Raw genomic sequence first — 22383 nt, 5'->3', positions numbered from 1 at the left:
CTTTAACATATAGCTTATAGTATAGGCTACTACTAATAATCAAGACTGCAATCTGTTTCAAACAAGCTCTCATTTCCTGAACATAAAACCAAAAAGCTCTTGTCACAGAAATTTATATTTTAGATATAGTTTTGTAAGGAAAAACTTATTTCATGAAGCCTTTTTAACACATATTATGAAATTTACATGGAGATTTTGTAAAACAAATAAAATAAAAGCAAACACCTAATTATCAATAAATGCAGTTCCTCTAATAGCCTCTTGAGGTTGCTTCCAAAGGCAAAAGCAGGCTAGAAAAGACCAAACCCAGCAATCAAAACAACATGTTTACAGTTTGTTTGAGTTTTTTTTAATTCACCTTTTTGGATTGTGTTATGCTTTAAAGTAGTTTCGACCTTCCAGAAATACGGTGGTGGCCACAATTCTAACTCTAAGGGTTCTGGATGTGGAGATGGTTGCCAGATGTCCTCTAAACTTGTATGATTGCTGTCTTATTGATTTGACTCTATATTATCATATGTCCAAAATGGCAGACAAGTTAATGTCACTTGGTTAACAGTCACATGGCTTCAAAACCTCAATTTCACTCCAAATAGTGGATGAGGACCTGCAGCATCCTATGTCAGAACACCTGTCAATCAAGCAGCCACGCCCCTGATTCAATTATCAGGTGAATGAGTTATAAAAACTTTGAACTGCTGTGAGGAGGGACACTATTGCCTCTATCCCAATGCTGGTATAAGTATCGCAATACTAGCGCAATAGTATTGATATTTCTAATTCTATCCTCCAACTTCAGTATTTAGACCTCAAACATACACTGTGAAAAATGTCTGAACCTTTTTGTGTTAAATGTACATGTACAAGCTGACCCAAAGTGTATTAAAGACAGGCACATTGACATTCCAGGTCTCCAAAAAAGAAACCTAACCCCTTAAACCCTTTATAAGTTGCCTTTATAGGTTAAACATATCAGTATCGGTATTAGTATCGGCAATATTTAGTTCATATCTGATCGATACCAAAATGTGCAGCATGGCAGATAACTAGCTGACTCCCTTTCAGAGACCGCCTCAAGTGGCCAGCAGAGGAACTGCAGTTTTTGACACTTCCACATTCTCCGCTCTGGCTGCATTTTTCAGGTTTGGAGGTCGTCTCCCCCACCCCGACGTCCTGCAAAGTCAAGTTGAGACTGAAGAAAAAGCCGAACACTCTACTACATTAAGCCCCGCCCCCTCAGGATTACAAGCCTCTCCTCCTCTCCCCACCCTCCCCCCTTCCGTGTCCCACTAAGCGGTTTCAGAGCGTGAAGGGACTCGTCCCTACAGCCACGGATGCACGGTGCAACATGGCGACAGAGGTAAGACACTCGCTCGGTTTAATTTCCAGCTCGGGTCCGGTTACCGGCACGAACAGTGACATGAAGGTTTAAACGAAACAGGCGCGGCTCCAGTTAACACGGACGTTGAGGGCATGGAGGCTGCACACGGTTAACCTGTGCGGATCACTTGTATCTGGAGTGACCACTGTGTCCTACATTATCACGCCAGTTTCGCCAGAGGATTTGGTCGTTTTCATTTCTGTCTTTTTTTTTTTTTTTTTTTACCACATAAACGCGTTCTAGTATTTTGTTTAAAGAGAAAAAAAAAGGGAGGGAGGCATTTTTGAAAGTCAGCTGAGCTATAAGAAAAAAGGATCAGTGCAGCCCCCTCCGTCCCTGCCATGTTAAGCTGTTTTGGTGAAAGCAGATCTGTTTTTGTGTATTGAGAAGCCACGTTAATCCGGTGACAAGCAACTGTGTTTGACTACACACACATACCCACTCACACACACACGGAGGACAGCCGTTCAGCACCATGGACAGAAGCCACTCCACCCCGACCTTCCTCCGTGCTTTGCCTGACTCCCTTTTCCTCCATCTGTGCTTTCATGTAACCAAAAATAATGGTGACGCACAAAACTGATTATATCAAGCATAAACAAGCTTGTATGTAATACTTGTTTGGCCTCTAAAAGTCTGCTTCAGCTTGTTCCGTGTAATCGATCCGTGTTTAGCCGTAGTGAAATGTTGTCCCGTCTCCCTGCTTTCCTGAAAGACCAAGAGAAAGTGTGTGTGTGTGTGTGTGTGTGTGTGTAAAAGATCGTATGTCTGATGCTGGGCTTTGCTCCAGCAGTCAACAAGGCAGAAAAGCGTGCAGACACTGAGCCAACGAGTGATCGATCACATCTACTCCATCACCCTGTTCCTCTAAATCAGCTGCTGTTTGTACACATTACAGGTGAACAGGTGCTCAGGGATGCACATAGAGGGATACATAGCTCTCTTTTGGGACTCATTAAAGAGATACTATATTAACCCTTACTGTATTACTCTCTCTCTCTGTGTTATTTGATTCCCACAGTTTCATAACCTGCAGGAGTTGAGGCACAGTGCATCTCTGGCCAACAAAGTATTCATTCAGAGAGACTACAGTGAAGGAACCACCTGCAAGTTTCAGACCAAGTTCCCCTCTGAGTTGGAGAGCAGGGTAAGGAAACTGGAGGAGTTACAGTGTAATGTGATTTAATTCTAGGTTTTATATTGTGTTTTAATAGGTGCAGATCATACAAGCATTTAGATCTTTGTTAGCATCATGGTCTGAAAAGAAAAAGTCTGTTAAAAGGCATTATCATGACATTCATATGCTTGATAATAATAAAAATAATATAAATAATATAATAAATATAAACGCATATACAGTAACAAAGTTTCATTTCAGTACCGAGTAAAGCAAAACACACAAATCACTCCACATTCTCTGTTGTTCACTGGTTTCAGCGTATTTGAATGCTTCTTCCCACTTCTTTTTAAACATGTTATTTATTGAGGATCATGTTCCCTATTTTTGGCATCATTTTAACACGTATAGAATAAAGCCTTATGTCATCATATCATATGTGTGTAGAGTTCATTTGGGGTGGACAAAAAGTGAATCTTTCAGCATCAGACACTTAATTCCCTTTATTTTATTGATTTTTAATGTAGCAATATAAGGGTTTCATGACTCAGATCGGTTCTTTCACATGTAGATAAAGCAAACAAAATTCCTGATTGCTAGATAAAATTGTTATGCTGTGTAGAATGATATACGCACAAAGCTCTGTGATTTGGTCAGTCATTACCTCGCTAGCTTTTATCACTGTGGAGTAAAAAGTATGAGGTGTAAGTCGTCCATTAAGAGGGTTGCTGACCCACTATTGATTATGTGCCTCATCACATGAGCCAAGGTGGGAAAAAGGGTGTGGGTCATTATAACCAGAGGTGTGGGTGAAACCATTGTGAGACCTTGCCTCACCCTATTATATGACCTATTGAGATCAACTGACGCATGATGTGAGTGGGCGTTAAGGCATCTGTGCAGGGATTTCAAAACTGCACTGTAGGTGGCAGACAGTTGGTGTTGTAAGCCACACCCTCTGTTCAGAGTGGACATAGATGGCCTCTTAGACTCGTCTTTCAAGACGAGTGACCTTTGTCCTTTAGATGCAGATGTACAGCTGAGTCTTGTCCTGTCAAGGTGGCTCTTTTATGTTGTGCCAAGTGTTTACGGAGTGGCTGCTTGGTTTCTCCAATGGAGCCCTCCTCGCTGCACTGTACTGCATACACTACATTGTTTAGTTTGTGTTTGGAGGTTTTTTCCTTGGGATCAACCAGCTTTTGTCTAAATGTGTGTGGCTGTGTCTGAACTACACTGGGATGTCCTGCTTGGAGAAGACTCTCCTGAGTTTCTTTGATAAACTGGCTACATAAGATATGACGTTTGTCCTTCTGATTCTCCCTAGTTGGTGTCTGACCTTATTTTCTGTGCATCCTTGCTGATTTGATGAAAGCTCAATTGGGAAATCCACATGTTTTAAGAGCTTTATTTACATGTGTGTGTTCCCTTTCTTTTCCTTCTGGCTTAAAGGGAACAGTTTCTGTGTTGTAGGGTCCTGATTACTCCAAGTTTGTGTTCCAGAGGGTGGTGGGAGTCAAAGAGTAGGTACTGGTCTGTGTGTGTAGGCTTCCAGAAATGACAAACTGTTATACTTTGTATCTTTCCTGGTAAACTATCATTCTATCCACTGAGTCGATGTGAACAGTGAAGGCTTCTACTTCTTGGGTTTTGATTTCAGAGTTTAGATGTGATGATGTGTGTTCCCCACAAGGGAGCTAGGATGGTTGCAAGGTGCTTGGAAATTTTGTAGGTGGCTGAGTTGATACTGCTTGGGACTCCTTTGTGGATCTTTGGAAGTCCATATATACAGGGTATAGCATTTCCTGGGTACAGGAAGTGTAGTCAGTGGCTTCATCCATTTCAAGTTGTTGTAGGCAACTGATGACTTTCTTTTCATAGTTGCTTGTGGGGTCTCGTCTTAAAGCTTCATAGGTATTGTTGTAAATGTGGAGGAATAAACACAGCTGGTCACTGGGTCATAGCTGGAGTCCCAGGTCTCATCAGCACTGACGATTCTTGAAATGAAGGTCAGTTTCACACGTTAGCTGATGTTTGAGGTTTGTGCTGAAATCTCGCAAGTGCATGGGCAATAAAACACTCGCAGCGTCTTCCATGGAAGTGACTTCAAAGGGGAAATTAAAATCATGCAATATTTTTTCCCTTCTCCAGCTCAGTAAGTTACTTTATTAAACATAGTATTTGCTGTTGCTACTCACTGACCCCATTTCTGCTCTTTTGTCTGTCTCCAGATCGAGCGAACACTGTTTGAGGACACTGTGAAGACGCTGAATAACTATTATGCAGAGGCGGAAAAGATTGGAGGACAGTCCTACTTGGAAGGGTGTCTGGCCTGCGCTACAGCATATCTCATTTTCCTCTGCATGGAGACACGTTATGAGAAGGTCAGAATCCAATACATTTTGATGTTCTGGGACAAATTAACATGTAGTTTGGATTTTATATTGCTTCTCATTTTTCCTCTTCCGTCTGTGTGTCAGGTGCTGAAGAAGATTGCCAAGTACATTCAGGAGCAGAATGAGAAGATTTATGCTCCCAGAGGTCTCCTTATCACAGATCCCATAGAAAGGGGAATGCGTGTTGTATCCTTATTCTGAATTTTGGGTGTATTGCAAAAAAAAGCAAAACAAAACCACATTTCTGTAAAATATTTGTGCAATTTATTATAAACCACAGATCATTTTTGTTCCTTAACAACTTTTAACAGATAGAGATCTCCATCTATGAAGATCGGGGCTCCAGTGGCTCCAGCTCAGGGAGCAGCTCTGTGTCCGGCAGCACTGCTCGATGACTGGATGCTTCCTAAACCTGCGTCCACCTGATCACTCACAACCATGAAGGAAAACCTAGGATGTAATACGACTCCTCTTCCAACACCAACCACCCCCTCAGCTACGCTCACACAAAGTATTCACCAGTTTTTTTCCCCATCATGTCCCTAACTTGTTCAGAGTAGACACTTGAAACACGCACTTTAGTGGTTTATTACGAAAGAAATGTGCAGGTGCTGATGCACTTTTGCTAAGATGTAATGTCTCAATGAAAAGGATGAAAAGATGCAGCTAGTGATGCTTTGTGTGATCCCACCATTTCTCTCCTTCCTGTCTGATTTCAAGATAAAAGGGACGAAGTGCCTCATCTGCTGTCATTGTACCACGTAGGCCAGATCAACCTGGGCTGCACCCCAAACACTGGACCAAACACAAGACTAGACCCCAAATTCAGCACCTCTTCCAAATCGGCTCTAAATCATGCTGTCTGGCAGCAGATGAATGCCATTTAAGTCATCCATAATGTAGCAGATCCTCCATATTTATGATGAAGCTTGTATTTCCTTTTTTAAAGTCATAGCCACAAATCCAAGTACTAACCTCTTGGTTTCATTGAGCGAGAGCAACTCTTCCTAAATTTAGATTATGCAAAGACTCGTTGTGCGTGAAGCGCAGCAGTAAGTAAAGAAGGGATGGGTCAGAAATGTCTTCCTAAATTATACCTGTAAGTGTTTATGAAAATACACCAACCCTTCCCTGCTTTATGAACAGACTTCCAAAGAAAAATAACTGCCAAAAAACAAACTGGCTCACAAATGTGAATGTTTCTTTTATTTTGGTGACATTTTGTGCAAGAACAAGTTTTCATACTGCTTATTGTTTTAATACACATGGTAGAAATGACTGGCGTCAAATAAACAGTTTCATCACAGCCCCATCGAGCTCATTGTTCTTGTATTATACAAATATATGAAATCAGTGTTACTCATATTAAGCATTTTAAATGATTACAAACATAAGAAAAGGCTCAGTACTCAATCTGAGCTGCTTGTTGGACATAAACCAGAAACCAAGTTTCATGTAAACAAGCAAGTGCAACGCTATAAATACCTCCCAGGCATCCATATTTCCCTCCCTTTATCTGTTGTTGCCAATTTTTCTCTCTGCCTTAGAGTGTCATCATTTAGATTGGGTATAAAAATCTTTCTAGTTGAACCTGCCCCATTCAGACAACACTACCATCCTCGGCATCAAATCAAATGTGATGGAAGGAAGGACACAGATTATCTAAGCAGGAATATAGAAGAGCAGCTGCTAAATGGAAGTTTGCAAATATCAAAAGCAGCACTGGTTAACATTTCTGCATTAATACTCTCAGCATGGAAGGTGAAGAGGATTGCTCATAGCAACGCCTACGGATGACATACTGGTCGTGTAGTTCCTCTGAGCTCCACAGTTTTCAGTACTTGATCAAATTGTTAGTCTAAAATCCAAGTGCTTTGTTTCAGTGTCAAAGCTCTCACTGAGTTATCAATAATGCATTAAAGATACAGTAAGCAAACAGCCCAAATCAGTGATAATGTAGCTGCTGGATTTGTCACTTAAACTCAAAGGCAATGTTGTGTACACTTTGTTTGACATGTCAGTAAGCTTAGAGTTTATTACCAAAATATTTGGTTTAATTCTTTAGCTTGACAGTAACATGATCCGTAAATCAGTGTAAAAGACAACAATATTAAACATCATTAAATCTTAAATTTACTGGAGACGGACACCATTTCCAAAAAAACCAAAGATGTATAATTTTATGCAGCCCTTTTTTTCTAAAGGCATTTTGTCTTCACAGCAGACAAAGCTGACAAAGTGGTAAAGAAATTAACAAATTGATAATGTCCACTCAGGGCCGTGGTATTGTGGACACTGCTAGCAGTCACCGATACCTAAGTAGCACAGAGGTAACAAAAAAAACCTGCCTTAAAAAATTACTTAACAATTTAAGCGTATTGCTTATTTTGTTACAAATTCCTCATGCCTGCATGCACTAACTGGTTATTTGGCACTACAGCTTCCACATGCAGCCAGCTCATCAAAACAAACAAGCAAAGTTCAGGATGGACATGCTCCATGCATGTCACAGTAATTTGTTCTAGCAGGTGTTAGATCCAGGTGACCAGCGCTGGATAGAGGTTGTCTTTTCCCTGAAGACTAGTCTCACTTCATTTCTGATACTGCAGACAGGAATAAAACACACTGTAATAAAACTGTCTTAAACCAGGAGGCTTCAAACATGGAGACCGAAGATCGAACACCATCATAAAATGGAGCCAATGCTGCATGGGTGGAGAGAACAGAGGAGAGTAACAGTGAGGGAGGACGAGACAGACAAGCAGACATCAGATTAATACTAAACAAACAGAATGACTAAAAATGAAGACTTGGTCATCCACGTGTGAAGACGAGGACAGGTACAAGTGGGGAAAATTGGGGAACTCAGGGTAACCTTTGTGGTTTGCACTAAATACTTTCAGTTACTCTGTGTCAGCCACAGTTCGTGTGTCTTGTTCTGTTTCAGCACGTTTTTAGTGCAAATTCAGCATCTCTTAAGTCACGCAGGAAACACTTCCTTGCATTTGTTACTCTCAGGGTAGCAGGGGTAATGCTGAGACTGGAGGATTAAAATGTGAGTACTAGAACAGTTAAGACTGACTTTTGAGCTATGAAATAATTTGAAAGAGCCGGTGTATTGATAGGAACAAGTTTATTCACTTCATTTAAAGCCATAAAAGAGAAAAGAAATCTTAAAAAAAGGAAAATGAAATAAATCTGCTCACAGAGTAAAGAAAAACAACCAGCTCTCCCTTTTAAAAACCAAAGCAAAAGACATTTTTTTTCTGTAACATTATTGTAAACCACAAAAATCCTTTATTGCATTTCATGTGATTCTCTTTAAAGACCTGTAGAAAAATAAACATTCAATTAAAAATAAAATAATATCTGGTTTTGGATTATTTTATGAATCTTTAAGACTTGCTCACCTGCACAGTGTCCATTCCTGACAGTAAAGCCGTTACCACACTAAAAAGAAAAGAAAAAAAATAGAGGAAAAGGTTTTTATCCAAACCAAATAAGCTGATTCTGAGACGTTTTAAAAACAATTTACTTTTATTTTTTGAAAGGTAGGAGTAAAATATCTTATAATTAAACTAACCAGAGAGAGAGAGAGATTAAGGCTTTGGTGTTGTTCAATTCACTGCTCCACTAACAGAAAAAAAGGCGTGTTCATAATTCATGCTGGGAATTCGAGCTGTGTACCTGCGTGTCATTGGCAAGCTCAGTGGTTTCCCCTTCTTTGGGATAGGTGACTTCCAACACAGAGTTCATTTCACCAGCCTGAAGAGCTCGAGTAAAACTAGTGCTGTCTGGCCAGGAGACCTCGAGCACCTTCACCTCATCATTTCCTGGGAGTCATGAGTACAAGACACAATACTACGTTACATTTTACAAGTACAAATTTGTATTTTGGGATTAGATTTAAAAATATCTGCTGGGATGCTACCTGCCTCCTGACTATCAAACTATGTTTTACAGACTGATGTGAGAGCATCTCATCTTAATTTTAGCAAGAAAGGACATTAGCTTATATCCCAAAATTTGTAAACTTTTACCAGCCATTAGTTATAACACCAGTATCTGGTTTAAAGTAAAAAAATATCAGGGATACTATTGTTTAGCTGAGATGTCTAAAAACACCAATGACAAAGGCACACATACTGAGTTCTAGTGTTTGACAGGATAGATGCACGATCACAAAAAAAAAAAGCTGTTTGGCCAACAATCTGCTCTAGTGTTTACTTGTGAGGTGTCTGCTGTTTTTTCAGTGTCTACAACATTTAAAAGGAAATCACCTAAACCAAAGTGGGCGACTGGCTCCATCTCACATAGATATCCAGAGCCTCCATCAATGATGCGCGTGTGAGCTCCACTCTGACTGGTGAAGACTGTCACCTTGGCACCCCGGGCGAAAGAACCAAACTGGGTGCGAGGAATGACCCGCAGCCAGTTATTGGATGATCCCTAGCAACAAGGATGTTCATGGATTATTATTCGCTAACTAATAATAAGAAGACCAGTTAGTAGGTATATCATTAGGCTGTTAGTAAAAAGAAAAACAAACAAACTCCACCCGACAAATACACACACGCACACCCACCTGCGTGACCTTAAAGACAGAGATTGGCTGCTGGGCGCTCTCCCCGTGTGCCAACAGCAGGTCCAGCTGTCCATCCCCATCCAAGTCAGTCACAGTACCACCTGTCCAGAACACACAGAGTGCTTTCACTGAACTGACCTACACATCAATGTCAATGGGGAGTCTCCCTGACAGTTATATTTCTGAGGCTCATCCAAACACAGAGGCAGTTCAGGCAACCTCAATATATTTTAACCGGCTAGGATGTTCTCTAATATTTTCACATATTGATTATTGTTTTGTTACCAGGTGAAACAACACTTCAATAGAGTCACTTTTCAAGAAAGCCATAAAAATCATTCTCAATTGATTGTAATATTTTAGAAAAAAAACATCTGTATATCACTATTTTGTGTCTGTATTGCCTGGGACTACACATCTAAAAGAATTGGCAACTTAATATATGTTAGATTTTTAAACGGATATCCATTAAGATGTACCGTGCCGGTTAAATGCATAGGAAAAACAGCACAAAATGTGCTCTGATATTAAGAGTTTACAGACCTGTTCCTCTCCCTTGTGGCTCTTCAGCATCTCCCACATTAAGTTCCTGGATCAAAGGGTCTGCATTAGTCCTCCTTGAGACCCTGCAAAAAAGGAAACAGCCAAAAAAATAAATAAATCTAGTAACAGTTATTTTTTAATTAACAAAGACATTTCATTGGAAATTTAACAAATACATGAAATCTAACCTGAACAGCCTATTGGGAGCATTTCCTCTGTAGGCAATATTGTTAAAGAACACCTCCAACTCCTTGTCATTATCAAAGTCAGCAGCAATGACTGTGCGAATAGGTGAGGCTTCAGCAAATCTTCCAGTAGCAATATTCTGCAAAGAAAATTGTACTTCTCTCAAGATACACTTTATTAAAACCTTTTGTTTTTGCCAATTTTGTCACTCCTCTCTTACCTGGAAACTGGAATCGCTGCGCTGCAGGAAAAGTCTGTGTGGGCCGTTCCAGTTGCCATAAACAATGTCTGTCTTTCCATCTCCATTGAAGTCAGCCAGTGCTACTCCTCTGCCATGCTGGTATTGGTCCTCCACACCTGTTTGCATGGGCACAGTGTTAAAAGCAACTAATCCAATTTTGTACAATAAAACAAACTAAGTAAAAGTGATCAGAGGACCTTCATATGTCTCTTATATTTAGTGCTACATCCAGGAGACTGCTAGATTAGTTTAGCATAAGGACTGGATTCTGGGGGGATAAATCAGCCTGGCTCAATAACAGTAAGACGCTCCACATACCTGAATGTCTTAAACTCACCAGTTAGCATTTTCACTTGTGTTTGATTAATATTCACATGACAGGCTGTGTTACTTCATGAGGTGTTATCCTTATGAGCCTACCAGACAGCCAGCAAATGTTATACTAAGCTAAGCAAATAGACTGATTAAAATCAAACAGGACATCACCTGCTACAACCTGTTGTGGTAAGGAGAGAGCTGAGTGTAAAAGCGAAGCTGTCAATTTACCAGTCAATCTAAATTTCTACATACCTGGTAGAAGTGGCCAGGTGGAAATCTGGGCTTCTCTACTTAGACTGCTACCCCTATGACCCAAACCCAGATAAGCAGTAGAGGATTGATGGATAAATAAACAGTCAAACATAAAAGCCTCCAAATATTTCTAATCTCTTGGTAACTCTACAAATCATATATAAATCACATCATATCAATAAAGATGTAGTTTGATGACTATATCGATTGTGGTTGGCAGTTCGTCTTGTAACCGGAAGGTTGCCGGTTCGAGCCCCGGCTTGGACAGTCTCGGTCGTTGTGTCCTTGGGCAAGACACTTCACCTGCTGCCTACTGGTAATGGTCAGAGGGGCCGATGGCGCAATATGGCAGCCTCGCTTCTGTCAGTCTGCCCCAGGGCAGCTGTGGCTACAACTGTAGCTTGCCTCCACCAGTGTGTGAATGTGAGAGTGAATGAATAGTGGAATTGTAAAGCGCTTTGAGGGCCCCGAAAAGCGCTAAATAAATGCAATCCATTATTATTATTATTATTATTATAATTTCTGGTTTTTTCCAAAGGTTGCTGCATAAACAGAGACCACCCCCACTAACTTCTGATGCACACTCAGGCATTTTGTTCTATAAGCTGGCCTGAAATATGACACAAGCCATTCAGTTCAGAAAAGCGAAACAAAGGTTCCTCCTAGCTGGCATTCACAGGGTAAATGAATAATATAATATATAATAATAATATAATAATAAAAAAGTAAATAAATTTAAAATTAGAAACCAAATAATGGAAGAGTGAGATGAGACAAAGAATACCTGATATGAAACCATAAGTTGAAGGACAGACTGCAGAAAGTACTACTGAGTTAGGCTTCATGTTCCCTTACCACTTCATTCTCACCTGCCTGTGTTGCCATGTCAACAAAAGCCCCATTTCCATTATTCTTGAACAGGAAGTTAGGTCCATTTTCATTGTCACAGAACACATCAGACCTCGACTCGCTCAGGATTGGTCCAACGACCACACCGCGACCACCTGACCAACGAGCCAACAGTGAAGCTTTCAGTTGTTTTTGACAACTTCAAAAAAAAAAATCAAAAAAAAAAAATCCCATGTTTCAGGTAAACACTGTGACATCTCACCTGTGTACCTGTTGACTCCGGCCTCAGCAGCTACGTCAGACAGCGCGATGATGCCCTTGCTCACATCACTGGCAGCCTCGTCCATTTCTAAGAGAGCGTGGGGGCCAACATTTCCACTGGCGTAGTTCGCCACGTAGACTGAGTAACGGCCTGTTCCCTGCACAGAAACATCGGTAACTTAGAATAACGTATAATGTACTCAAATGCAATGAGATAGAAGAAATAGGTGGGTTCACTCACCTTTCTATCAACACATGCGACTGAACGTCCCGCCATCCGATTAGCAACACCACGACGTACATTCAGCTCATCGTTGAGCAGATCTTCAAAGCGGCCATTACGAAACTTGAAGAGCTTGTCAGTGTATGTTGCTCGTCCTTGACAGAGAAAGAAAAATTATTTGGTTCCCTCAAATTACTTTGATGACACTTTAATTTCAGGATGACTTTGCAATATCATATTTACCAGAGTAGGCATTGTTTGTATTAAGAAAATAGATTTCTTCTCGTCCATCTCCATCCACATCGCAGGCAGCAACTCCAATAGCATTTCCTGCCTGGTCTCTCAGAGCATAGTATGGAGAGTTACTGTCATCAACAGCAATGTTTACCAGCTTTTTCTGAGTCCTGTCATACTTCAGCACCAGGTTGGGCCCATTGTACCTGAGAGAAAACGTGATTTTGATTTATTTTTTTTATCACAAATTTCTGCATAAAAATCCTCACACATGGTAATACACTAACACTCACACTTACCCTGCCACCACCACTTCCAGGTCACCATCACCATCCACATCTGTCACAGCCATCCCATAGTTGAGTTGTGTGGGATTGTGCAGATTGTCAGGGGGAAGCATGGTCTGTGTAACAACCTGAAGCATGGGATTCAGGTTTTGGGCATGGGAGTGATGCCAGAGTGTCACTAGTAGGAGCAGCAGACCCGAACCCCACATTATTCCAACCTGGCGAGACACGGAAGTCAGGAAGATATCTTGTTTTGAACAAAACTTGCAAGAAACATCTGAAACTGAGAATTATAATACAAAACAAAACAACATTTCTTAACAATTGAAACTAAATATGAAAATAGAATTATCCGAATTGATCGAAAGCGATCAAATAAGTACGTTAAAAGAAAGAAGAAAAACAAAAACATAACCACCAGACATTGTTTTAAACGTGGAGTGTTTCTGTCTAAATCTACCAACCAAAAGCCTTTAAATCCTTTAAGAAAGCTATAAAATTTCAAGACGTTAAAAAACACAAAACGCAAAAACTACTAATATGTTATTAATGCTCTCCAGCAAATACATTTTCTGTATTTCTGACTTGTTTTTCCTCCAGCGTAATGACATGCAATTCACTGATTTTAATAAAAACATGGATGAAGCCTTTTCCCCATTTTGTGCAAAGCAGAGGCGTGAGCAAGAATTCATTCCCTTCATTATGGCAATACCGTCTTACCGTATCAAGGTGTGGAGGAGAAAATGCGTCTCCTGCAGTGAAGATGATGTGTTTATAGTTGTGAAGCGAGCTTGTCAACGCCTCTATTACACAAATAAGTTTCATAAATTACAAATTTACGAAACACCTTGTGTAACGCGGAGAATACTGTCCAATCAGCGAAGAACTATCTGACCGATGAAGATGGTGACCAATGGCTGAGCTGAATTTCTGTGCACGTGTCTCTTGCACCCAAGGGTTTGGTTTGTTTGTAGTTTATGTTAAACGATGGCACAGAAAAGATGGATTCGGTAGATAGTATATTTACCATTTCTTTTGGGGAAACTCGTTGAACTACAAAGGAAAAGAAAATTCGTTGGGAAAAGGAACTAATAACCTGGCAGTTATTCCGGATTTCGGAGCGGCAGTGCTGTAGAAGAACACAATTTCCCACTACGCTTTGCGCTAGGATTTGCTTGCGTCAAGTGTGCGACGAAAGTCTGTTGTTAAACAAATCATAAACGGGTAAGCCGACAGAGTAAATTTATTTGATTTAATTACAGATTAAATATTCTGAGTGAAAATAAATGAACATGAATGAATGTAACATTAACCGCTATTTATTTTATATTTATTTCTTCATTTAAAAATATCTTTACAAGCTACACGGGAGGAAGTTTAGTTAGCTAACTGAAGCTAGTTATTCAAATCCTGTTTATTTAGAACAGTTTGCCGCGTACCTGGCTGCTTCATTCCTTAATAAAGTCTTTAAAGTAAATTTAGAGTGTTTTGAAAATCTGCGAAGGTCTGACAATGTTCATGTTCTCGTTCCTCCGTGATCCAGATACTTTAACATCATTTAACCATGGAGGATGTGCAGCTTAAAGAAGACTGTGGTCCAACTCAACCAACACCTACACCTCCCTCTCAATCAAAGAGGCCAAGTCAGCCTCTGTACGTCCCCAAACAACGACTTCATGCCTCGAAAGAGAAAGCTCAGACTCAGGGAGAAGTTAAACCAAAAACCAGGCCTCGCTACACAGACAAAGCACGAAAGAACGCCAAGAACAAGAAGGACAAAGCTGGAGGAGCGAATAAACCATCGCCCGCTGGGGGAGAAGGAGATGGAGGTGAAGCGCAAAACAACGACGTTAAGCCAGATGTGAAGGAGGACCGATTACAGGGTTTAGATGCTGAGGCTAATGGGGAGTCTTCCGCCAAAGTGGAGGCAGGCGATACTGCAGAGCAGGAAGAGGAGAGCTGGGACACCTTGTTCAACGATGATGGAGACTGTCTGGATCCACATCTGCTTGAAGAGGTGAGAGCTTGATTTAGGTTTTGATAATCAAAACCCAAGACAGTCCAATCCAACTTTATTTATACAGCACTTTAAAAACAACAAAGTTGACCAAAGTGCTTTCCAATAATAAAACAGAGATAACAGTTAAAAACCATACATTAAGCAGACAAAGAAATAAATATAAATACCAATAAAATAAATAAATGGAAAAAGAAGATAAAAAAATCAGTATATTAAATATTAAAACATGAGTAAAATAGACAATAAAATATACAATGAATAAAATTAACAAAATATAAAAGATTAAGAGTGACCAACAGCTGACTAAAACTGACTACAAGCAGACTCTGGTACTACTCCTAAAAAGCCTTCGAAAAAAAGTGTGTTTTTAAAAGTGACAAGCAGAATAATGTCCACCCAGATTCACATACACATTGCTGATAATTAACCTAAAAAATCCTATTTAATATGATGCAAAACAGATCTTTTTCTCTTCTCATCATTGTCTTCTCTCCTGCCTGCCTTGAATGCACAGCTGGCTTTGAAGGAAGGAAAAAAGAAGGAGTCAATCCAAGAGCCTAGGTTTGATTACTACAACATGGACAGAGCCAGTTATGATGATGATGATGATGATGATGACATTGACCTCACAGAGGATGAACTATCTCATATTGTAGAGATCTACGATTTCCCTACAGAGTTCAAAACAGAAGACCTTCTTAAGCTGTTTCAGTGCTACCAGTAAGTCTCTAACCATGTTAGAATTGTACAAACTTTGTTTTTGCCTTATATACTGTATGTCCTTTTATATTTGCAGAGATGTCAGTAAACCTCTGCATCTATTTGCATGATTCACAGTTTGAAATAATCCTTTTTTTTATCGTATACTGAGCCTTGGTGCAGCCCTGAGTTCAGCATTGTCTGAAACCAGCTGCTGCAGCTCTTTTTTTTTGTCTTGGTGCTAGCTGTGTTCTTCTAATTGGGTGGGACTGCAGGTGAGAGGGGCTTCTGTGCTCACTCCAAGATCACTGTTCCACCAGGCTGTTCTTGACATCATGCAGATGAAGTAGAAGAAACTTTTTTAATAGAGCATTTGGATGAGTACCATTGTAACAGTATATGTTAGAAAATAAGGAAAGGATAATAGGTTTACTTTAAGACAAAAAAAGTTGTGAAATCTATGAAAGAGCACAAGTATATGATTTTTACATCTTTAGGGAGCACTGTCTTCCTTTTAGAGCTAATGCTCTGAGGGCATGTTGTGAAATATTCTTACTACCTTGTGTGATTTCTGACTGTCTTTTCAGAAAGAGAGGATTTGACATTAAATGGATTGATGACACACATGCCCTCGGCCTTTTCTCAAGCCCCATAGCAGGTAAGTAAAGCTCTGCCTCACATTTAAGGCAATTACAGTTCATTATGCTGTTCATTAAGTGTCATTGCTATGACTCATCATCTTGCTACGATGTTGTAAGTAGAATTGTTTTAGTAAAGAAAATCCTGTCCAACAATCTTAATGCTGTTTGCTCCTGAGCTTTTTGAGATTGTGTCTCTGTTACTTGGGCCATCGTTTTTCTGACTTCAGGTTAGAAAAACACATTTTTCAGTTGTAAGGAGATATTAAACTCACCGACTATTACATTTTGTTCATTTTCCCTTTTAAGCTCGTGAAGCTCTGAGATCCAAGAATCCACTGATGAAGTTGCGACCACTTTCCAAATCTTCCTCTGCAACAAAGGCCAAAGCCCGTAGCTGCTCAGGTGCGATTGCACATATCTGTGTTTGTCATTTTTCATAATTTTGTGTTTGTATAATAATAAAGCAAATCCATATTTGTTGAGAAAACCCTTTAGCTTCATATCCAATTCTCCAGTACACTACCATTTAGTCTTTCAAGATCCTCTGCATTCTTGACTGTGGGTTTGGTTTGTGTCTGTCGCTTCCTCAAACTGAAACTGAATTTCTACTTTGAATTGAATCTCACCTATGGTGCAGCCTACACAAATAGCTGATGTTGTTGCCAGCGTTTATACTTATGCCTGGTTTGCCTGCTTTACTCCTCAGTTTCTCCACTGAAATACCAATTGGTGGTCCAGTTTCTCTCTTTGAGATGATCCGTACTCTTCCAGTCAGCTAAAGAAAATGACAGCAGAAGAAGAAATGAATGGAAATATGTAGAATGAGCCAGTTACATATGTTACAGGCTTAATTAAGATGACGTGGTTTTGGGGTTATTGTGATGTTTGTAAAGTGTATTTTGGTGCCATCCAGGTTGTATTACACCACAAATTAAACATTTAAAGCGCTTAAAAACTGTTCTGTATCTCCCACATTTATATGTATCCTCCTTTCCTCTTGCCCCCAGACTACCTCCTGCCTGCTAAAGAGAGACCTCAGACGAGTGCAGCACTGGCTCGGAAGCTTGTGATCGGTGCCCTCGGTGTAAAGAGCAACCTCACAAAGGAGCAGCGTGAGGCAGAGAGGAAGAAACTCCAGGAAGCAAGAGGTACGTTGTACTTCTTTAGGTCTCCACTTACTCTTTGGGCTGAAGTCTCATCTTGGATGGGCGGTTGCTAAACTAATTATGGATTCGGTAGCTTATGTGTGAGGGTCATACAGGGTGCTCAGTTAAACTGAGACGTAAGTACAAATAATTACTGTCCCAATAGTTGTATCACAAAGTTACCACCACAAGTGGGAGCTGTTTTCATACTTAACTGAAGAAAGTGGAAAGTTTCAAATGTAGTGCCAAAAGAAGTCCGTCCATTGCTGTGTAGGTTACAGTAAATCTATAATCAGTAAAGCAACCATTTCCTTTCACAGATGGAAAATAAGTATATAGGGCCAGAAAACAACCGCTGGCCATCCAATGACAGTCAGTCCAGGAAGTCAGGAAGTAAAGCACACTAAAAAAAAAGCTCCTTTGTTCTCAGTTTAGGCTCACTGCTGCACTACCATCAGTGAACAAATACTAAACTTGGTGTTGGAACAGATGCCATGTATGGTTCTATGTGAAGATTAATATGCAATCATCTTCAGCTCTTTACTGCTCTTCATGCGGCAAAGACAGTGATATAAATATAAGACTTTTGTTTGTCGTGTGATTTATCTTTCAGAACAAAAGCGCCTGGCAGCCAAGCAGAGGGAAGACGCTTGGGAGGGAAAGTAACTGGACAAACCTCTATTTTTTTTTTCCCTTTAAATTCCTTGAGTCAGCAGAGGCTTAAATCATTTCTGTTTCATGTAATGCTCTGGTTTTTTAGCTGGCCACTCCTTCGTACAGGCATATTTCCGAGAAATGATTTTTTTTTTTTCAAACTGTTTCCTGAGAGGCTTTTACCGTTTCCTTTGTCATTCAGTGTCTGACATCATAAAATGTTACATGATCAGATCACCTTCAATTATCTGTGAACTCACCGACTCACCTGGACTCTATGTATTGTAAGCACAGTCTGTAGTCAAGCACTGAAGCTAATGGTTCAGTTAACAAGTAACGAACGCGTTAACTGAAATACTTATCTGTACACATCCCCGTGTTTGGGTTTTTAAATGTTTTAAGATATAAAAGTGACGTGACGCTTTCAGTTACATGTCACTGAAGTTCAGTCATGTTGATTCGTTAAATTTTTATGTGTCACAACATTGTTGATTTTATCCAGTTTGAGTGATTAAATTGAAGGTGGTGTCATTAAAAATTAATGCTGCATTGTTTGCAGTTTAAGTTTTATCAAAGTATTAACTTACTTTTAAGCCATCGTGTCAGGTGGTTTCCGGTGTTTGAACTGATACCCGATATTATGTATAATGTTTTGCTCAATGCAGCTGCTGTTATGTATGTCCAGTAAAAAAACAAACAAAAAAAAAACTGCTCGACTTCGTCTGTTAAAATCTGAGCGTGTGCTTAAAGACACGAGTCTAGACATTTCACGATGACAAGCAAAACTGTCATCAAAGATTTTCCTTGACATTGAAGCACCTCACTATTTTTGTGCATCACTTAAACAAATCTACCAAGATTTTCAGTTCAGCTCCTGTTTTTAGCTCCATCCATTCTTGCTCTGTTTGTTGACAAAATGTAATGACAGTACGAAGAAAAACGTGTCTCTTTATTCCTGACAAGCTTCTTTTTTTTTTTTTTTAAACTTTACAAAGGTAATCACTAAAGAGAGACAGTATTTATTCTAACTGTCATCAAACAGGGTTTCCCAAGAGTCAGCTTTCATAATTCAGCTTCCTCAGACACATATCTCAGGCTCCAGAGCCCTTTTTTGACAGCTGCAGGCAGACGCCTCTTCTGAGGCTTTACCCAGCAGACCACAGACCATGTGGCACTGCAGCTCATTCAGTTCCTCAGTGAATAATTACACCACTTTCAGCCAATGTGGAGAAGGCGTTTTAAATTTGTTCTTCAAGAGATTTGTAACAAAAATCAAATTTGCTGCTAAATTAAGTTTTTTTTTTATTTTTAATTATTTTTTACATTTTTTTTTTTAGCCCTTTCAGCCAGTCGAAATGTTCATGCACTAACAGAGCAGATTGCTGTGTACTTAAATGTTTAAAATGATTATTCCTTAAATTTAAGTAGTCCTGCAGATGACTGTGATTTATAGTTCCCCTCCTTTTAAACATCCAAATCGACCCTGTATTGCTCTAAGAGAGTTAGTTTTGTAACTGTTTAGCTCACTGGCTGTGGATGAATGAGGCACTGCCACGTGGCTCACAGTGGGCTAATTAAAGTGCTGCAGCATGAGAAAAAGTCTCATTACATATTTGTTTCCTTTCACATCAGTTCTTCTGAATGTGTATTGACACATTTATATCCATGCAGATAATGTGAAAGACGTTTTTGTAAAGCAGGTTTGAGAATTCAGTATTAGGAAGAATTTCCTTTTACAGTGTATCATTTGGTGTTTACGATGTGCTCTTTTAGAAGGTGATAAAAAATATCTGAAAGCATGTAATAGTTTTTTCTATATAATCATGAATACCAAGGCAGGATGAAAAAGGATAAAAAAAAAAAGCTTTTATTTAATGGGTGACTCATTAGTGTAAAAGTGGTTATATGATAAGTGATTCCATTCTCTATAATACACAATTTGATAACCTTGCAGCCTTAGAAGTACTTTAATGGTTCCCTTTTCTAGGTATCAGCGTTCAAACCATAGACTGTGTAACTGCTGCCACTTTGTGAAACATGTGCTCGAGGTGTTTTGCCAAGCCCAGCACTGGGTACACATATTATGTATTAAAAGCTATTTGTCCATTATATGAACATAAGCACAAAATTATGGAAATGCTAATTTGAAGAGTTATAAGTGGCTTGGCTTAACTTTTAAAGTACTGAAATGTTCAAATAAATGCATGAGCCATGCCAGTCTAAGTATATGCAGCTGGTACGGTGAAACTGCTCATTAAATCAGTTATTTCAGTCACTCTCTTCGCTAGCTAAGAATCTCTTCTGCAGGAACTTGTTCTTTTGTAGTGGTTGGTGATTTTTGAGCTGCTGGTAGTGAGACAACCATAGACTGCATATAAAAGATGAACATAGATGGGTGCTACTTCACAGCAGACTGTATCATATGTCATATAATTGTAGTAAAAATGCTCCAAGAGGAACCAACAACACAAACACATTAAAGATGTAAAGTCTATACAGAGATCGGCTACAGTGAGCGGCGAGGTCAATCAAAGCATACATTTCTCGAATTTAAAAAAATATAGTGAAAATGAGTGAAAACCAGAAAAAGTTTTAGAAAATTCGGGGAGCAATAAGGTACAATGATTGAAACAATTTTTTGATTTAGGCTTTGAAAAAGTTGTTTTTATGACTTAACTTGGTAAATCTAACAGGGCAGTCTACAGGGATCGATTAGCTTCTGCAACCAGCCTCAAGTGGCCATCAATGGGACTGCAGTTTTTGGCACTATAACTGATGTGAAATGTAAAAAAAAAAGAAAGAATAGCAAATATTATTTTATGTTGATATGTCATCTATTAATTGTTAGACTTTATGCACTCATTGTTGGTTATAGACAGGTGTTTCTTGATCGTAGTGCACAGATGGCTCTTCTTGATGCCAAGTGCAAATGTGGACACATTTTCATAACAGACCTCCGTGTGTGCTGTTGTTCTTGCAGCTGGACTACATATAGAGTCTGTAGCTGCTCTTTACCATCATCGTGTGAGATCTGAACCCTGCCCATAATCTCATGTTTTACTGTGGCTTCACGAGGGGGTGATGTACCACAGAGCAGCCAACTGGATACCTCACACACAATCATTAGATTAACTACACAAACACAAGCCACAACTGAGAAAGAAGTGGTTTCAAGTGCCAACTCTACACAGAAATGCTACATGTTATGTCATGGAGCAAGTGAAGTGTGAGACATGGTCCAAATTAAGAAGTAATCTAATCTCCCACCACAGCAAAGGACCCTGGTGGTGAAGGGTTTCCTAGCACCAAACACTGTCAGCAAACATACCTTACATCACTTGCTTCCCTTTGTTAAAATTTGGCTTAGCAATGACACGTTTTCATTAACACCTGAAAAATCATTGTTTTTGATTTATTTCAGTAATGTTTTTAAGGTGCCATTTTGAAACAACAGGCAGCTTAGGGGCTTTTTACCTGAGGTGTCTTATGTGTAATAAGGAGGAAATAGCATTGCAAAAAGCAAAAATGCCTATTTCTCTATAATAACATATGAATAACCTATTAAAGCTAACTTAAGGAAGTGTGATTATTACCTGGAAATATCTCGGGTAATTTCTGTGGTGATAATTACCACATTATTACCCTCTTGTTTCCCCCTTGTTATCCTACTATTACTGCTTTATTACCGAGCTGTAATAGAAAGTGCTACCATTGTTTCTATTGAACAACTACACTGATCTGGATGCATCAGAGAGCAACTTGCAGTTAATATCTTACCCAGGGATAGTTGGTTACAGACTGGAGCAGACAGGGCTCAAACTACCAACCTTTTGATTAGTAGATGACCTGCTCTACCTCATGAGCTATAGCCATATGAAGGCAGTAGAAATAAGCAGGCATTAAATAAAATAATACAATGATAACAGAATGGTAATTTGCTTTGATGTCAAGAACCACATACATTGAAAAAGTCAAAGTAGTGTCTTGGTTTCATGGAACAAATGGGTTGTATGATAATAAACACGTGAAGGTCTTAATAACAGGTCCAGACATTGGAGCCACAGACACTGAAATGACTTGTTCAGGGAGTTATTTTTTGTTTTCAAATTTTCTAAAACTTACAGATCTAATTTACCTGGATTCAGACCTTTATCAGACCTTTACCAATCCCCCCACTCCACTGTGCTGACTCACTGAATTGATTGAAAATGACAAATGCCGGCAACACAGTCGTGTTAGCACTATTGCTTCAGTGTGTTAAGGAAGCGGTCCTCAACCCCCAGGCCATGGACCGGTACTGGGTCGTGAGTTGTTTGGTACCGGGCCGCGAGAGTTGAGCTTGGGTGTGAAATAA

General features: G+C 39.6%; 3 protein-coding genes across 5 annotated transcripts; 2 read left to right on the top strand and 1 right to left on the bottom strand.

The window, feature by feature from the left end:
- Window positions 1–1241: 1241 nt before the first annotated feature.
- On the top strand, window positions 1242–6197 carry golga7ba (golgin A7 family, member Ba). 2 transcript variants are annotated; one of them, XM_086296530.1, is made up of 5 exons: window positions 1242–1360; window positions 2403–2528; window positions 4727–4879; window positions 4976–5077; window positions 5203–6197. In XM_086296530.1, the coding sequence occupies exons 1-5, from the start codon at window positions 1349–1351 to the stop codon at window positions 5284–5286; spliced, it is 477 nt and encodes a 158-aa protein (XP_086152656.1). In that variant the 5' UTR covers window positions 1242–1348; the 3' UTR covers window positions 5287–6197. The 2 variants fall into 2 exon arrangements, with proteins under 2 accessions (XP_086152656.1, XP_086152655.1); XM_086296529.1 differs by having other exon boundaries at window positions 4727–5077.
- crtac1a (cartilage acidic protein 1a) lies at window positions 6082–13795 on the bottom strand. Of its 2 annotated transcripts, none has more exons than XM_086296526.1 (14): window positions 13591–13795; window positions 12883–13088; window positions 12593–12789; window positions 12368–12504; window positions 12128–12284; window positions 11886–12020; window positions 10426–10562; window positions 10208–10344; window positions 10020–10102; window positions 9477–9577; window positions 9172–9340; window positions 8579–8724; window positions 8302–8341; window positions 6082–7494 (listed from the first exon to the last, which is right to left on the bottom strand). In XM_086296526.1, the coding sequence occupies exons 1-14, from the start codon at window positions 13693–13695 to the stop codon at window positions 7478–7480; spliced, it is 1767 nt and encodes a 588-aa protein (XP_086152652.1). In that variant the 5' UTR covers window positions 13696–13795; the 3' UTR covers window positions 6082–7477. The 2 variants fall into 2 exon arrangements, with proteins under 2 accessions (XP_086152652.1, XP_086152653.1); XM_086296527.1 differs by lacking the exon at window positions 6082–7494 and adding an exon at window positions 7525–8220 and having other exon boundaries at window positions 13591–13793.
- A 73-nt stretch (window positions 13796–13868) lies between these two features.
- r3hcc1l (R3H domain and coiled-coil containing 1-like) lies at window positions 13869–19609 on the top strand. Its single transcript, XM_086296528.1, has 7 exons — window positions 13869–14094; window positions 14414–14887; window positions 15405–15610; window positions 16177–16247; window positions 16537–16632; window positions 17238–17378; window positions 17989–19609. Exons 2-7 carry the CDS (start codon window positions 14435–14437, stop codon window positions 18039–18041), a joined length of 1020 nt encoding a protein of 339 aa, XP_086152654.1. The 5' UTR covers window positions 13869–14094; window positions 14414–14434; the 3' UTR covers window positions 18042–19609.
- Window positions 19610–22383: the final 2774 nt, after the last annotated feature.

Source organism: Aulonocara sp. 'chitande type north' Nkhata Bay, linkage group LG6 (assembly GCF_057382095.1).
Source record: "Aulonocara sp. 'chitande type north' Nkhata Bay isolate Kocher_YH1m ecotype deep benthic linkage group LG6, A_spYH_male_GT1.1, whole genome shotgun sequence".
NCBI lineage: Eukaryota > Metazoa > Chordata > Actinopteri > Cichliformes > Cichlidae > Aulonocara > Aulonocara sp. 'chitande type north' Nkhata Bay.
This window is presented reverse-complemented; position numbering and strand designations above follow the sequence as displayed.

Bases quoted from the DNA above. Each gene is read 5' to 3' on its own strand.
- golga7ba (XM_086296529.1), top strand. The intron at 2,529-4,726 runs GTAAGGAAACTG...GTCTGTCTCCAG, and splicing joins CCTCTGAGTTGGAGAGCAGG to ATCGAGCGAACACTGTTTGA. The intron at 5,078-5,202 runs GTATCCTTATTC...AACTTTTAACAG, and splicing joins TAGAAAGGGGAATGCGTGTT to ATAGAGATCTCCATCTATGA.
- r3hcc1l (XM_086296528.1), top strand. From the start codon at position 14,435: ATGGAGGATGTGCAGCTTAAAGAAGACTGTGGTCCAACTCAACCAACA. The intron at 16,633-17,237 runs GTGCGATTGCAC...TCTTGCCCCCAG, and splicing joins CAAAGCCCGTAGCTGCTCAG to ACTACCTCCTGCCTGCTAAA. The intron at 17,379-17,988 runs GTACGTTGTACT...TTTATCTTTCAG, and splicing joins GAAACTCCAGGAAGCAAGAG to AACAAAAGCGCCTGGCAGCC.
- crtac1a (XM_086296526.1), bottom strand. From the start codon at position 13,695: ATGAAACTTATTTGTGTAATAGAGGCGTTGACAAGCTCGCTTCACAAC. The intron at 12,505-12,592 runs GTAAATATGATA...TTCTCTGTCAAG, and splicing joins TACAAACAATGCCTACTCTG to GACGAGCAACATACACTGAC. The intron at 10,563-11,885 runs GTGAGAATGAAG...CCATGCAAACAG, and splicing joins TGACATGGCAACACAGGCAG to GTGTGGAGGACCAATACCAG.